At 38.4% G+C, this 17798-nt stretch overlaps 2 protein-coding genes and 1 long non-coding RNA gene across 4 annotated transcripts in view; all 3 read right to left on the reverse strand.

The window, feature by feature from the left end:
* Positions 1–2047, reverse strand: part of stau2 (staufen double-stranded RNA binding protein 2) — an 89928-nt gene extending 87881 nt beyond the window's left edge. For both annotated transcript variants that reach the window (XM_046833527.1, XM_046833526.1), the window contains exon 1: positions 1924–2047. The gene's annotated coding sequence lies outside the window, so the exon portion shown is untranslated. The remainder of the gene's footprint in view (positions 1–1923) is intronic.
* A 575-nt stretch (positions 2048–2622) lies between these two features.
* LOC124375578 lies at positions 2623–4319 on the reverse strand. The gene is made up of 2 exons (XR_006923711.1): positions 4251–4319; positions 2623–2933 (listed from the first exon to the last, which is right to left on the reverse strand). It is a non-coding gene; the product is annotated as an uncharacterized LOC124375578 (long non-coding RNA).
* A 1589-nt stretch (positions 4320–5908) lies between these two features.
* On the reverse strand, positions 5909–15049 carry ube2wb (ubiquitin conjugating enzyme E2 Wb). Its single transcript, XM_046834058.1, has 6 exons — positions 14941–15049; positions 13067–13158; positions 12753–12855; positions 11609–11764; positions 10387–10462; positions 5909–9086 (listed from the first exon to the last, which is right to left on the reverse strand). Exons 1-6 carry the CDS (start codon positions 14953–14955, stop codon positions 9073–9075), a joined length of 456 nt encoding a protein of 151 aa, XP_046690014.1. The 5' UTR covers positions 14956–15049; the 3' UTR covers positions 5909–9072.
* Between the last annotated feature and the right edge of the window lie 2749 nt (positions 15050–17798).

The raw sequence follows: 17798 nt of genomic DNA on the forward strand, positions 1-17798 counted from the left end.
ATATATATACGATATGCATATACGTGAAAAAGCTACTTAAGTACAGTAATGAATTACATTCACCTCGTTATTGTCCACTACCTCGTCTTCTCTTTTGCTGATTAAAAGACAAACTCCAAAGATCTCTTCCTTTCTATGACCGAAGTTAATATTTACTCGTCTGCTAGCTGTATGACTGAAGGAACAAAAATCCTGAGGCATATTAAGCCTCCAGCTAAACATGCGTTACATATCTAACTCACATATACGAAGTGGTATCATAAAGTTTCGAGACTAATGGTACAAACGTGCAATTCTGACCACGTGTGTGAGCTCATCATGGACAGCAAGTTAAAACAAAGAGCAAATGTGAAATTCTGGGCAACTGGGCAAATCTGCAAAAGACGTTTGATGCTACAATGAGTCTTTGGAGGGGTTTTGAGTACCACGCTCGCTTCAAGAGCAGAAGAACATGAGGAAAGCCTTCAATGAGCTCAACTCACAAAAATCTCGAAATCATTCAGCAACTTGTGCATGATGATCTTCGGAGAACATTCTACATGTTCTCACTTCTGCACCCATCCTACTCACTGGATTTGGCTCCTTTAGACTTCACTCTCTTCCCGAATATGAAGCTTAAATTTCATAGAAGGAATTGCAGAAGGAAGAACGGTTCTAGAACATACTCCAGAAGTGGCAGAAACACTGGGAACGCCGTATTGCTGTGCAAGGGGACTATTTAACTGTGGAAACCGCTCACGTGCTGCCCTAATCTACACGCATTCACCTTCAGACCGCTCAAGTACTGCCCTAATCGACACGCATTCACCTTCACACCGCTCACGTGAGGTCATAATCGACACATATTTGCATACATAATCGAGACACCCTCATACGATTTCATCCGATCCCAAAACACGTAGATTCCACGTGTATTCAAGAACTCAGATTGCTTGCCGGAACGCACCAAATCTAGATTCCCCTGAATCCAGATTTGCTAAATCCTGGTTCCTGGGTTCTACTACTTTCAGACGTATAGATCACTTTATCTTAAGTTTGTAATCTAGCGTACCGGTGTTGATTTATTCATTGATAGAGCCTCAAAGCACTTTTGTATGTCGCTCTGGACAAGGGCCTCTGCTTAATGCCACAAACCTAAATGGAAAACCGCTCTCACGTAGAAGACTGCTGAATTAAAAACAACAACAACAACAACAACAAACAACATCAGCCCGGGTTCCCTGGTGACATCATGACAGCACAAGCTCAGACTTCGTTTAAGGAGAAGTAAGACCAGGAGATATCAGTAGATCACAAGTATCCGGACATGCACATTGTGTTTGAGGGTGAAAGTCCCCTTTAAGCAGATTTGTGATTGATTTATGGGACTTGCTGAGTATCCATACATCATCACACTTGCAAAAACAGTGAGGCAGGGAAGCCCACCAGCTTGCAAATGATCATAAATTATCATTGATTTATAATAAATGACAATAAAATGATCAATCATGGTGCACTGATGAGATGTTTGGGTTCTGCTCTGGATCTCTACTGTCTGGGTGGCCAGAATATTAGGAACAGTTTGTATTAATGGACCTCTGTTTTCCAGTCCGGGTTTCTGTCCACGCAGACAGTTTCAAAATCCTTACCAGGTTGACATATCGGGGGGAAATACGCTCGAAAGCATTTTATTTATTTTATTTTCGCTTTGATTCAACCCCCGGTTGCACGGTTAGCTGCTAGCCCTGGGTTTATCCATCATGGCTGAATCTCCCAACTCCCCCTTTGGCGCATCCAACCCAAACCTCTCCATCGCATCCCTGAGCAGCTTTAACAACCCGACATACACCTCGAACAAGCACAAACACACCGAACTCGGCTCACAGCCCAGCGCGAAACCCTTCCACCCCACACACTTCGCCTTGCAATGCGGGATTGTTTTACCTCTGTCCGCGGCCAGACCTCCAACATTGGCAAACACTAAAGAGAACTAATGACACTGGACCCAACCACTACGCGGATGAGCTCCGGATTTTTTGAACATTATCGACCCTTTATAAATCGCGTTTGTGCGATACGAGAAACGAGATTTTCACCTAAATGTGGTTCATAATGCTGATAATGTATTATAAAAAATTAAGCATAACCGAGATGGGATTTAAATTTCGCGCATTAAAATATAAACGCCCCCGCTTGAGCAAGCATTGGTACAGTCCGACTTCCTGCTGCAGCTCAAGAGCTTTTCCAAACTCTTCAGATACATGGCATGCATGTAGAATAAATATCTTCTCAACTCGTTTATGAAACAAATAAACAAATTATTTAACCAAATAAATGCTAAAAAAAATTCAGTAAATTAGTCAAATCGTTTAATTTAAATGTGGGTTAATTGAATGTAAAATGCATTCAAAATAACGTCATTCGTGTTAGCTTATTGATTGAAGACATGTGTCAGTCCCACTGTAATTAATAAATACAAATATAAGTAATTCAAAATAAATATCATGAAATATATTTTTTACACAAAATACCAATCAAACATTTGGGCATACCTCCTTCTTTAGTTTTTTAGTTATATTTATATGTATTATTTCAATACAAAGACATCCAAACTATGAAAGAACACATGGAAACAATAACAAATTAAATTAACTGGAATATATTTTATTATTTCGATTTTTTGACAGCTTTGACCCTCTTGGCATTTTCCAAGCGTGTCAGCTTCATGAGGTAGTCACGAAAGGTTTTCCAACAATCTTGTGGAGTTCCTAGTGGTGCTGAGTGCTTGTTGGCTGCTTTTCCTTCACTCTCTGTTCCAATTTATTCCAAACCCTCTCATCTGGATTTAGGTCAGGTGATCGTGGAGGAGAGTTCATCTGATGCAGCACTCCATCACTCTCCTTCTTGAACAAAAAGCTTGAGGTGTGTTTGAGGGTTATTGTCCTGTTGGAAGACTGATAGTCCAAAAACACATCAAGAAATGTCACAAATTAACTCTTGAGAAGGCGTGCATGTGAATTTATAACCATATTAGGTGACTAACTCGTGAATCTGATGTGTTTGCCAAGCTTATCAAAGCTAGACGTAGCTGCTCTATTTTATAGCTAAAAGATAAAAAATATTCTGGGTTGCTTAACACCTTTTTTTGTTCATATGTGTGTTTTTTCATATTTTGGGTGTCTTCAGTATTTAAAAAAATATATATATATATCTCCTCTTTTCCTGGTCTTCACCTGATGAGTTTAAGGATCGGATTTACACTCCTGACTCATAAAATTCAATATAATTTGTAAATGTAGGGCATCCATTCAGTTCTGAAATGCTTTTCTGCTCACCGTGGTTGTAAAGAGTGTCTGTATCGATGCAACAAAACAGAGTTCGTCAACAGGGTTCCTAAAAATTTGTTATTTGGTTCGGATTTAGATTATGTTGGCCTTCAGACAAGAGAGAATAATCTGGTCTGGTTTACAGAGTAGGATGGATGGGGAGCTCTTGTGAGCCTCTGTGAGCTCATGTATGTGGAAGAAGGCAAACAGCAGTCAGCTAGATGTTTAGTTTTGTCTTTGGAGAAGAGTTACAATTTAATGTTCGACATCTGCCATAGTAATAGTTTGCAACTTATCCACACTTTGAGCTCATATTTGTTGTTAGATTTTGAGTATTAACATAACTGATCATTGGCTATTTCGAAAACTAAAACAGAGGATGATACAGAGGATTCCAAGTCTTTGTAAGAATCTAGAAAATGTTCAACTCTATATGGACAAACTATTAGGAGGCCTGAACATATCTGCCGCATGTGGTGCTTCGTCAAAATGTTACCACAAAATGCCTCATTTTAAAGACCCATATCTGTTCCAGCATGACGATTCATCTGTGCACAAAGACTGATTTATGAAGATATGGTTTACATGGGTTGGGTTAGAGTGGAAGATCTTGATTAGCCTGCTCTAGATTTTTGACCTTCACCCTGTTGAACACCTTTGGGATGAATTGGAATGCTGAGTGCACAACAGGCATCCTTACATCACCTACATCAGTACCTGACTTTACTAATACCATCGTAGCTGAATCAGCAAAATCTTCACAAGCAAATTCCAAAATAGGCCAAATAGGGACTAAATGTGGAATGGGATGTTCCACAATCATATGAATCTTATGATCAAAAATGGTATGATCTACAAATTTTTGTCCATATATAGTGCATATCTACATATAGCAGTAAAATACTAGGCATAAAATATCCAGTCAGATTGCTGTATTTAACTTACCTTCTGGAATATTCCCTGAAGTCGACTTATACTATTGGCAGTTTAAGACCAGAGGGTTTAATTTATAATGTATGTTTAATGTACATGTAAAAAAACAAGCTTTCACAAACCTAATTTCAAGAAAACGCTTGACTCCAAGGACCACTAAGAAATTGGCCGCTAGGTGGCGTTTTAACAAATAAAATCACAAAGCTGCTCATTTATTGAACTTTTTCATCAAATTGGAAGCTGCATGTGATAAATACTCTGGCTAATTAGAATTCTTTAAGTGTTTTGCTAGCAAAGATCACTAAATGTATTGCACAATTAATTGTTTTTAACAAGATTTAACAGCAAATGACACTAATTAGCTAGTTTCCGAGTAACGTGTTATCGACAGAGTGTCTTAAATTTCCTAATGTTATACTATTAAATAACGATAAAAGATAATCTAATCAAGATCGTCAATAGCTGACAAGACTAATTTTCTAGACCCGCGGATGCTAATAAACCAAAATAAATAAATAAATAAAATGAATTCCAAGCAATCAGAGATAATCATTTGAATAATGCTGTTAAATTCCCAAATCCGATTGGTCAGAACAACTTGTTAATAACAGCAACTCTTATGCTGTAAATTAAATCACAGCTACATTAAATGTAATCTGACAATTTCTACAGTTATTCACGATTAATAACTGCTTTGTGTAGGAACCTGTCTGTATAAAAATGTGCTTTCTGAGCATCTCATTCTACATTTACTCTCATTTGATGTTGTAATACCTTCCACTCTTCTGGGGAGATGTTCCACTAGACTTTGGAGGATAGTATAGAGATATTCTCATTTAGCCAGGTGAAGTCAGGTACTGACTCTATAACGGGTCACTCGAGATCTTCCACTCCAACACATGTAAACCATATCTTCATGGATCTGGCTTTGTGTACAGGGGCATTGTGATGCTCGAACAGGTTTGGAAAAGGTTTAGAAAATGTAATGCTGCCACATCCAAAGCCATTATATACAACTGTGTGCCTCCAACTGCGGTTTTGGGAAAGAACAACGACATAGGGCTGGGAAATGTAAGTGTCCCAATACTTATGTTCATAAAGTGTACTATATTTATACTAATAAACAGAGTAAGGAGACATTTATTTAAGAGTTATGGAAGGAGTCTCCAGTTCCAGTGTTTTGTGAGAGGGGAAAGATTTGTGTATTTTTTTTTGACAAAGCAAACAAAAAAATAAGGGAAGAAAGTAAAAAAAAAAAAAAAAAAAAAGGAATCCAGTGATGTGGCGTGTCATAATTATCGGAAACATCAAGTGAATTCATCGTAGGAATCTGCCTGTTTTGTGTCAATATGTGAAACTTTCATGGAAGGAGACACCAAATACCAGTGCTTTGTAAAAGTCGGAAACTTTTCCACCAAAAGGCAAACTATAACTGTGGGTTATAATAAATAAATAAATGTCTAAAGTATTGGAACATCTCCACTCTCCATAGTAAAGAATCTAGGGACATGTTAATCACCAATTACTGTAATCAACTTTGTCTCAAAGCACCATGTCCTATAATATTTTCTGGTAACCCCACACCCAGCAAGTGTTTTATTCCATACATCCAGTAACCCCTGGAGTCCTGAGCAAATTCCAGAAAAAATAATCTCAATTCAGAGTCTAAATTTGCAACGAACGTCTAAATAATCGTTCTTTACTATATTACATGTTCATTCAGCTAAAGAGTAACACACACAATTTAAATATACATATTAATTCTTTTGTAAAATATTTTCTTCTGAAACAAAAAAAGAAAGAAATCAGTATGTATATATATATATATATATATATATATATATATATATATATATATATACACACATATACATACATACATACACAATAAAACACAATAGTAGGAAAGCTGATCATCTCTGGGAGGGAATAGGGGGTAGTACCTGAGTCTGAAAAGTGTGACCAGGAGAACAAACACACAGGAGACGCAAAAAAAATATAGAATTGGGATCAAAACAATTTAGACATGTGCCGATAATTCCCAGTTCCCACTACTGCTAGCGTGAACACTTAAAAAATGCAGTGAATTTAGGCTATTTAAGTATTGTAGCTAGCTGCGTGTCGTGCTAGCCAGCACTTATTAGTGAGCTATAGTCGTAACTACGTGAGGTAATTTTTTTTATATTTTATACTTTTTTGCAAATCAGAACTATCAATAAACAATATATCTTGCTAATGTTTCCTTTATTGTTGTCATTTCTACTATTATATGAAGCTAGCTAAAGTTATTTGCGAATTCGCTTGCTAGCTAGCAATGGTCTGCGCTATACAATCTCAACTGTTCCTAAACGCTGTTTCGATAAGAACTGTATAGTAATATGTATAGTAATATTGCGATCGTGTCATAGGCTTGGATAAAATGTTAGCTGATCAGGATCGACACCGGAAATCGAACTGGGGTACAGCTATACGCAAAAACAAGCTAAACTTTACTAAACTAGCAGCCCTTTGGAAACCGTTCACGATTTCGCGCATACAAATAAATAAATATGTTACGGAACCTGTGCTGAGAGTAAATCACAGTCATCAGACTTTTGCTATGGTGCGGGGGGAAATCAAAATACAGCGTGCTACAGGCATGTGCCGATATTACATTTACAAATCGCAATGTCTGCGTATACTTTTGAATAGCGGTACTGTCCGTTCAGCGGCCACTTTGTTAGAAACACCTGTCTACCTCATTCATGCGCTTGTCACTAAGACAACAGCACGGCGTAAACTTAGGAAGCTACAGGTCTTCGCTAAGCGTTTTACATCAAACATCAGAATGGAAAAAAACGTGCGAGTGCTGTGATTTCGACTGAGGCACGGCTGTCTTTTTAAAAAAATTCAGAAAATGTATTGCTCCTGTGATTTTCTCCACACAAGAGCCTCTAGAGTGCACAGAATGGTGTGGGAAATACCTTTTAACAATTGGTTGAAAGGTAAATAGAGTTGTGAAAGCGGACAGGAAGGCTAGAATAACTATAAAATAAAAGCGTCGCAGAAAGTATAACCCTGAGCTGTCTGAGCCAAAAAAACAAATAAAAAACAAAACAAAAAAAACAACAAAGACGACTATGTCAAATTCTAGTGTTGACCCCCAAGACAGAAATGCCTCAGTGTGCACAGGCTCATCAAATCGTACAGTTGGCTGTTTTCCATAACTTGGAGGGTGAGTGGAATTTTTATAGAGTGGAAAAACACCATTTCGGAAAGAAAAAAGAAAGGAAAAAACAAAAAGGAACATAAATTCAAGTGAAAATAATGGCATCATTAAATAATCGTATGTAATAAATATAAAGTTGCCTCTAATCATTCCTTGAAGTATTCACAGCAATATCATCATGCGATTTTAACCTAAACGATTATCGACACATGCCCAGTTCATCAACTAGAAATAAATTAGTGAGTGAGGTTTCGATCTGAAACTCTTCTGTGCCTTCGTAGAGAATTTCACAGTGCAAAATATACAGTGCTTATCAAAAGTCTGGAAACACCTAGTCTGTGGTTGCTGAAAGCCCCATACATGTTTCTTTTGTTTATATGCAACACACTAGGGCAATTTAACAGTATGAAGATTTAGTTTGACCGAACAAATAGATACATGATCAACTGTGTTTCCACTTCGTTTGGATCAAAATAGGAGTTCATTCAGTTTGTTTCTTCAAACATTCAGCTGAAATACTTTGTGTTCTTCACTAGTTGGAGATGCCTTTCTGGATTGTTGGTTCCAATCAGGCACAGTCCAGATGGAACAGCATGATGTTGAAATGAGGAATGGTTGCCATGTTGGCTCAGAATTCCTTTCACCTGGAATAAGTCTCCAAATTATGGCCTGCTCCAAAACAACCTCAAACCATTAAGCTTCCACCTCCATGTTTGACTGTGGGTGTGAAGCAGTCTGCTAACATCATCTCTCCTGTTCTCTGTCTCACATAAGCTCTTCCGTTAGAGACAAAAGTGTCAGATTTGGACTCATCTGTCCCACAAAACTTTCTTCCAGCCATTCACTGTCCAATTCTATTTTTTTTTTTTTTTCCCAAGTTTGTTGCATATAAACAAAAGGAGCATGCGTGTCTCGAAAACCATTAAAGATTCTGTCTTTCCCAATTCTTGACAGGCTCTGTAAACGTCAAACTGAAGCAGATGCACAAAAAAGCAACAATAATGCAATGACGTTTCAGGATGAACCAAGCGATTTAGGCTCATTATTGCACAAAAAGAAATGGAAAAGAATATTAAATTTCATTATCGTATTGAATCAAGTAGAAAAGAAAAAAAAAGACGATGTCTCAAATTGCATACTGTGCACTTGACCGTCCGAAACATCTTCATTCAAAGACAGGCTGTGTTTCAAAAAAATCTCAGGATACATGATACACTAAATTAAATGTTCTGTAATGCATTTCTGATCAACTATAAAGCCGACTCGGCCCCGTAACAGGAGCGACGACGGTCCTTTAATACGCGATGCTGACGCTCAAAGTGGTTAGTGCACTGCACCTGCATGCGATTTGAGACAAAGCCAAAAATCCAAACATTCGCAAAATATCAGAATAGAGACTCGTTGCTAAAATCTGGCATCCTTCTGGAGTCGATCCTGATCGAGGGGTCTTTGATTCTTGACGTCTTCTCTTGAGCTGAAGCCAGTTTGTAATTAGCGCAATGCTGGTCCTTGAGGAAAAGTTCGCGTCCTCCGTTTTCAGTCCGAGGCTGGAGTTCAAAAGTTTAAAAAAAGTGCTAATGTACGTCAGCAGGGACTTCTTTCTAAACGTCTTTGCCAAGTTCAGCATCAACATGTATCATCTGTAAAACAGAGCATAGTCACACTTTAACTGCTCGCTCCCAGGGCCGAGCATGTGCATGTATACTATATCATAGGTTTTTGTTCTATTCACTCGTTGTTCATTCAAATCGTATCGCATTCATATCTGCTTCATATGTATATATACAAGTATTTTACTACCGTAATTTCTGGACTATAAAGCGCACCCTTGTATAAGCCGCACCCACTGAATTTTACAAATATTTTTATTTTAAACATAAATAAGGCGCACCTTGTGTATAAGCCGATACACTGAAACTAATGAACTTTACACAGGCTTTACTGAAAGACAGTGTCTGTTACACGGTGTAACAGGTAAAATATGTTGTGTCTCCTTTAAGAGCAGAGCGCCATTTTGGGAACAGCATGTCACTGCATTCTCACGCATCGCCGTGCGTTTAAAAATCAACACCGGTGGAAGTTTTTCTCCCGAAGCCGTGCAGCTCAGAACACAGGTGAGGTGTGTTTTTTCGTTTCCGTTCGGAAATTTCATTGGTCTAATGTTATGGGGTTCAGTTTTTTGGCTTGAAGTTTGTGAAACCGGAAAAAACCCAGGAAAAAATCCATAAATTAGCCGATTAGTTGTTTAAGCCGCGGGGTCCAAAACGTGGGAAAAAAGTAGCGGCTTATAGTCCGAAAAATACGGTAATTGTTCACAGACAACGCAGTCATTTACAACAATGATTAAACTGACCAGAACTACATATGTACGATTGTCAATTTTAACACACACGTTGCAGCCAATCAGAATCAAGTATTCAGACAAGGCCATGACATAATGCATTTTATACACCATGTTGAATTCCTGAATCTAATTGGTCAGATGATATTGAATTCTTTTATAATATAACCAAACCCCATACATTACCATCTTTAACATTCTCTTACAGGTAATGCTTATTTAGCATTTTGGAATGAGTCTCCAAAGTCAGTGCTTGTATAAGTAAACTAGAGAGTCATCAGGATTGGTAATGATGCGTATAGCTTTCCATTCTCAATACCAACGAAGTTCTATGATATCAAATGTACCTATAAACTAAATCAAATAAAAATAAATAACAAGCTGTGGTACAGGAATGTGGTATAAAAAAACAAACATTCAATTATAGGAAAATTAAAATGAAAAAAGTGAACATACTTCTGCATTATTGTTTATTTTTCAATAACCTCAGATCCTACTGAGTTTTATCTGCTTATTATGTAACTTATGACCAGCTTGGGCCTAATCAGTATGCACAGAAACAGAGGTTCTCATGTTGATGTTTTGCAAAATGTTCTCACCGTGATACCACCATTTAGTCTTCTTTGGGTTTTTGTTACACGTCCGTACATAAAACGAATTATCCGGAGGCCGTCTCTGAAACAGATGAACGTGAGAAAGACGTCAAATCGACTTTAAAGAAGCGGTGAAGGGATTACTGGACTAGAGGAAATCTGAAATAGGAATCATGTGAATCGTCGCATATAAAGTTTTCTTTAAGGCAGAGACGTATAAACTTTTTCCTATGAACCGGCAAAAACCAAACCCGATTACGGACAAAATATGGGCGGAAACATTATATTTGAATTAAAGTTGCAATAGTACCCCTTGGATGCTTTTAGAATATTTTTAAAATATTTATAAATAAACAAATAGAAAACATTACTCTGTAATAACTAATTCAAAGTTGTTGTACAATTGAGTTTAGTGAACAAGAGTTCAATAACTTTTCAATGTCCTCTTATGAAAGACATGAAGATGGTCCTTATATTCCCCCAAAAATTTTTTTATGACATTTATTTGTATTTTTTTTTTTTATCCTCATTTCATGTCAAATCAAAGGTTTGATTACGGGCCAAATTTGCTCCCAGGCCCTCTAAGGTATCCTTGGGCTTTGTTTGCTTCTGGAAGTTTCAGGATCATATCTAGAGCGATGTACATTAAACAAATTCCTAATTCCGACTTATTTACCTAGTTCGGTGTTTTTTTCTTGCAATTCCGTGTTTATTTTACGCCATTCTGACTTTTTGTCTCCCTCGCACTTCTGACTTTATTTCTCGTAAACATCCAACATTTCTGGTGCATTCACCGGTAATCATGGTGTCTTCTCCAGAGCTGATTGTTAGACAGAGTTCTCTCCAGGGATCGGAAGCTTAGATTGTTACCGTGCGATTTTATTGATTGTAGCCCATTTAATTTTCGCTTTCTGGCACTACAGAGGGGGTGACGCTTCCAGATTGGGAGAAAAAAAAAAAGTCGGAATTTGCAAGAAATGAAGTCGGAATTGCGAGAAATAAAATCTTGGAATTGCGAGGAAAGAAAGTCGGAATCCCCTCTATTTTTCATTTGTGTTTTGCCTGTCCGGAGAGCTCCAGAATTTAGTGGGTGGGGCATCGGTAATAATGGTCTGCGCGGAAACAGTGCTCTGTGTGTAGTTAAATAGACTAAACAATTTGCCTCGATGATTTTTTGTAATCGAATTACTCCAGTTTATCAAGGAATCGGTTCAGCCCTAAAACGTACCTTCTCCTTGCAGCTGGACAGCATGCTGATGATGCTGAGACACACAGACTGGACAGACAGTGCTGGTGACCAGTCCTCTGTTAAAATGGACAGGCAGATGTGGCCGTTGCTATAAATATGAGGATGGACAGGAATGTTCTCTCCTGTAAACATTACCTGTACACACACACACACACACACACACACACACACACACACACACACGCAAGGTTAAAAGAAAAGCAATGCTGATGTGGAATGTGAAAAGGAGGCTACACCTCTTTCCTGGGCCAGGAGGGGGCACTTTCACCTAGACTTCTTATAAAACTTCTAGGAAGAGGCCACACCCTTTATGATCAAGATGCACACAGGCCACACCCAATCAATGTGACCACTAGGAAGAGGCCACACATTTTACATAAGGACGAAACATCTAGATAGGCTACACCCCTTTTACTGACACTGCTAGAGACCACTAGGAGGTCATAAGGTATAACTAGGAGTTATACCTTATAACCCTAGGCCACACCTCCTTCACTGGCACTGCTAGAGGCCACACCCCTTACAGGGAGATTAACAATAAAGGAGGTATTCAGTAGAATTTGTAAGTCTCTCCTTTACTGACGCTGCTAGAAAGAAGCCACACCCCCTTATATCAGGATTAACAAGTGCATAGGCCACATCTCCATCAAGACTTCTAGGAAGAGGCCCCATGTTAGAACCCTAGTCCACACCTCCATCGCTGACACTGCTAAAAAGAAGCCACACCCCCTTACACTGGAATTAACAAGTGCATAAGCCACACCTCCTTCACTAACTGCTAGAGAAAGGCCACACCCCTTACATCAGGATTAACAAGTGCACAGGCCACATCTCCATCACCAAGACTACTAGGAAGAGGCCACACCTTCAGTATAGGGACTAACAAATACATAGGCCACACCCTTTTTCACTGAGACTACAAGAGACAGGCCACACCCCCTTATATTTAACAAGCGCATAGACCACACATCCAAAACCACCCACACTTTTTACAAATAGGACTAACAAGTAAAAAGGCCACACCTCCTTCACAGACGCTGCGAGGATGAGGCCACACCCCTTTTATTTGTCACTGACAAACGTAAATAAATCGATGTAAATGCAAACGCGGCACTGAACAAACCTGAGGCGAGTCGAACGGATATCGACTACTGAATTTAAATAGCAGCTGGAATTTTTCTCCCTCGTACAGCGTGCCAGAGGCTCCTTCCATATCAATAACCCACCTAAAAAACCAAGAAGAATAACGTTAAAGCATTACAATTTAGTAACAGTGAAGTCATCACAGAAACATAAATGATATAAAATTGTCACTTTACGTGAAAGACACATTATTAGTCACTCTGCAGTGTTAAGAGGATTGAATTTCATTGTCAATTTGCAATCTACCGAATGCAAATATCAGGTCTGGGTTCAATCTGGGATGCACACACTTACTGTGTTATAGTATTCTCCACGCTTTTCTCATTCAGAGTCATTCCAGGAGGAGGATCGCTCTGCAATGCCAACAGCTCTTTCTGAAGTCGTTTCTGCTCACGAGTGGGCAGGAATACAAAAATCAAGACGTTAGATTGTACAACAAAACTAAAGAACAATCCCACGAATGTTAATATTCATTTCAAAATGATTTAGACTTCTTTTACACCCTTATTTAAAAGATTAAAGATTAAAAAAGATTAAAGATTAAGATTATTTAAAATTTCTGAGCTGACGTTGTGGACTGTCCTGCACTTTATACGCCTGTCCAGCTCATAACAAAGATGCTGGTTGTGACCATCAGCCTGAAGGTGTTGCCATGGTCATCAGCCTGAAGGTGTTCCGATCGCTGTTCACCATTTTTCCCCGACATCCAATCACTGATCACTAATGTTCCTAGTCTACAGTCACTGATCAGTGTTGTCCCTAACAGCCAATCACTGATCAGCGTTGTCCCTAACAGCCAATCACCGATCAGCGTTGTCCCTAACAGCCAATCACTGATCACCATTGTCCCTAACAACCAACACTGATCACCATTGTCCCTAACAACCAATCACTGATCACCATTGTCCCTAACAACCAATCACTGATCACCATTGTCCCTAACAGCCAATCACTGATCACCATTGTCCCTAACAACCAATAACTGTTCACCATTGTTCCCAACATCCAATCACTGATCTTCGTTGTCCCAAACAACCAATCACTGATCACCGTTGTCCCTAACAACCAATCACTGATCCCCGTTGTCCCGAACATCCGATCATTGATTACAAAAGAAAGGAAGAGAGTAGAGAACAAGAGAGAGAGAGAGAGAGAGAGAGAGTAAAGAAAAGAAGGAGAACTAGAGAGAGAGAGAGAGAGAGAGAGAGAGAATAGAGTGAGTCTGGTAAAGGACAGGACAATCTTCCTCTGAAACATTCTGATACGCAAATGTCATGACAATAAATATGCAAATTAGCGCGTGACATCACATGTGGGACTCTTAGCGGGGTCTGGGCATGTACTGGACACTTTCCCCTGAAATATTGTCCCAGTCCGGGTCCCTTCCACCATATTTACCCTAAACTCTGCAGTCCTCAGCACTTTTACAGCGTCTCTGCAGCTACACACACTACCCTGAGCTTTAAAGTTAGAGCGAAATGTTTTAGGAGTAATTATTAGTGCTAAACGAAGGGTGCTTTATTTTCTTGGTAGTGTGTGAAGGCTTTGGGGAAAACTGACTCCCGTTTCCCCAAAGCCTTCACACAATTCCAAGGAAATAAAGACGCTTAGCCGTAGAGGCTATGAGACTGCGGCCGTATTCCAAATCCTTCCTCTAGTCCCTTTACTTGTCCACTAGGTAGTGTACGAACCCAAAAGCTGTGCGCACTACCTCTAGTGCACCATGCGCTATAATAACACACACCCCACAAGTAAGCTAATGCAACCCGGTTAGCTCACAATTGTTCATGCTAACCTTCCTGAAACGTCCATAAAACCCATTTGACACATTTTTCATTTATTTATTTTAAAGATTTTAAAGATTTTCGTTATATTTCAGCTAACCTTCTGGACGACAAGGTCGTTTTCTTCCAGCCAGTTTAGCAAAAAGCATAATTTATCTAAGCGTGCTAAGCTATAGCTAACCAGTCTTAGATACAGCTAGGAAGGATGTCTATCCACAAGCTATTCAAGTACAGCTGGTGCAAACTCGACTTATTGTTAAATAAAATACGAAATAAATACAATATGGGTCTCGTCTATTCAATTCACAGACGTTAAATGGTTGTTGAGAATAAATAAACAGCAAGCAATGTGAAATGATAGAAGGTAACTGATGACACCTTTACCTGCATGGACGCCATGCTGGAAGCCCCTGCATCAGCAACAGCAACAGCCAAAACACACACACACACACACACACACACACACACACACACACACACACACACACACACACACACACAGAGTGACACTGGATCCTTGAGTTATTGCAGCACACACTTTGCTCTGTCCCTGAAATCTCAACAGTTCATAACCATAACAAAACCTTTACACTGGGTCATGACATGATTGACTGAGGGAGCAGACCCATATTCATTTTGACTTCAAATTTATATTTTGTCCATTTCGTCTCTTCTGATCTGCACGATTTATCCGGATTTATCTGGATTGAGTTCTCTTTAATCAGAGACCACTCTGTGCAGTTATGCATGGTTCCCTATGAACTGTCTAAAGATCCATGATTTACTCAGCAACTCAAGGAAGATGGATTTGGACTGTAATTAATATCAACATCAATGGCTCATGACTGCAGTTTTCATGAACAGTTCTGTATATAAACGTCTATCATTCAACAGAACACCTTAACAACCATAAAACTATAATGAATGGATAATTCGATGCACCCAGTTCCTTTTATAAACCTGGTTGCTCTCAAGGTTTCTTCCTTCTGCCATCTCAGGGAGTTTTACCTTGACACTGTCTCATCACTGGCACAGGGAAAAATTATAGGGAACAAATGTATAGGCAGTAAACTAATATGGATGATAGTTTAGAGGTTAATGCATTAGACTTTTGGACCACTTTCAGGCCCCTGAGCAAGGATCTTGCCCCCACAGCTGCTCAGGTGTATCACTTTGGATAAGGGCATTTGCCAAATGCTGTAAATGTAATCTTTATCTTTGTAAAGCTGCTGTGGGACAATGTATATTGTTAAAAGTGCTAAAGTGCATTAGTTATTCATAATTATTAGACCCTTTACCTGAGTCCCCTAAACATCTTCTGCATTTAATATACAACTTGTTTAAGGTTTTTGGCTGGAGCTAGAAAAATCTTGTAGATAATTAACTCCAGTTTTTCACCTCACTTTCTTGAAGTCTCCTACGGAATTTAAAGTAAAGTTATTTTTTTTCATTTATACCCAGTCTTTCTGATATCCATGAAGCATTTGCCTAATTGAGACTTCATGTAGCTTACTGTTCCCAGGACATGGTTAAAAACAAAGGCTAAAAGCGTTTTCTCAGTTGCTGGACCTGGGCTCTGCAATGAGTTCCACATCAAGTCCTTAAGTCTTGTCTTTAAGCAAAAAAAAGCTCTTGTTTCACAGTCGTTATTGATTATTTATTTGCTTGTAGCTATTTATTTGGTTGTAGCTTACAACCTGAGCTTAACACACACTCACAACTCATTTCAATCCATTCCACCATCATTTATTTATTATTATTTATACTTGACCGCATTACACTGTTTACCTGCTGTTTCCACCTCTTGACTGCTGCTACTGCTTTTTTTTGCATTGCATTGTGTCTGTTTATATTTACTCCCAGTTATAGTTTTTACAGTTCTCTTTGCACAGTACTGTATAATCAGAGTATACAGTAGGTTTACTGGTCGGCGCTATCTTGGGTTATGTGTTTTGTCTTGTGTTGTCTGTCTGCACTGTCTGTCTGTACTGTTTTTCGTCTGCACTGTTTGCACTAGGTTGCACGCTATGCACTTTATGTAGCTTTGTGTTGTGTTGTAGCTCTATGTTGTTGTTTAGTGTAGCACCAGGGTTCTGGAGGAACGTTGTCTCGTTTTGACTGTGTACTGTGTACCACTGTGTATAGTAGAAATGACAATAAAAGCCTCTTGACTCTTGATTTGATTCTTCAGGACTTTTTACAACACTTTGGTCTCTGTCATTGTTTCAAAATTTGCTTTATAAATAAATGGGACTGATGTATGATTTTCTTTTTCGGGTCTGTAAGAGTTTAATCTCGGTCAGGGTCATGTTCGATCCGTAGCCTTTTCCAAAAAAGTAGGAATACAACACAGCTTACATGCCAGTTTATCTCAAGCAGTGGTGGATGGAGTACACAAACCATGTACTGTACTTGACTTGCAGTAGAAATACAGTAGATATAATATTAGTCCAGTAAAAGTGCTCCATTTAAACTTTTACTTGAGTGAAAGTACAAAAGTATTTGCCTTCAAATGTACTTAAGTATCCAACGTACTATGATTTATTATGGCTATAATGTTCCTATTATCATTTTTGGCACAAGACTCTGCTTAATCAACTCAGTTTATGTGACTAGACTTTGATATTACACATCAGTTTATTAAGATCATGATATTAATGAGTCAAACTGATTGATATCTATTCAAATTATCATTAACCCCAAAATTATCAGGAGTTTGTTGCATACATTTTTATTCTCAAAATGTTCTACTTTCTGTTGAACTGACACTGAACTGAAAGTTTGTGATAAAATTCCACCAAACTGCAATTAAAACAAGTTTAAAACAGGGCACGTGCTCTACCCTGATTGGTGGTTTGCTGAGTGCTTTATAAATAAATAGGAATAAAAACAAATAAAAAGGAACGACTGATTCCCCACAATGTATTGGAGTAAAAAGTATGATATTTAACTTTGAAATGTAGCAGAGGAGGGAAGTAATGAAGTACAAATACTTTCTTACTGTTCATAAATACATTTTTCTGGTATCAGTACTTCACTATTTATTTTTTGGTCAATTCACCTATTATTTTTTTTTTACACAAATATCTGAACTTTCTTACATTTTCAAACACGGTTACTTTAGTTTTAATCTATTTGGTGACATGATAAATTGTTTCTTTTTATTTCGTACCGTTTTCAGCCCATCAACCAATTTATTTAATAATTTTTTGGCTATAACAAACCACAGACTTTAGCAAGGC

Source organism: Silurus meridionalis, chromosome 21 (genome assembly GCF_014805685.1).
Source record: "Silurus meridionalis isolate SWU-2019-XX chromosome 21, ASM1480568v1, whole genome shotgun sequence".
NCBI lineage: Eukaryota > Metazoa > Chordata > Actinopteri > Siluriformes > Siluridae > Silurus > Silurus meridionalis.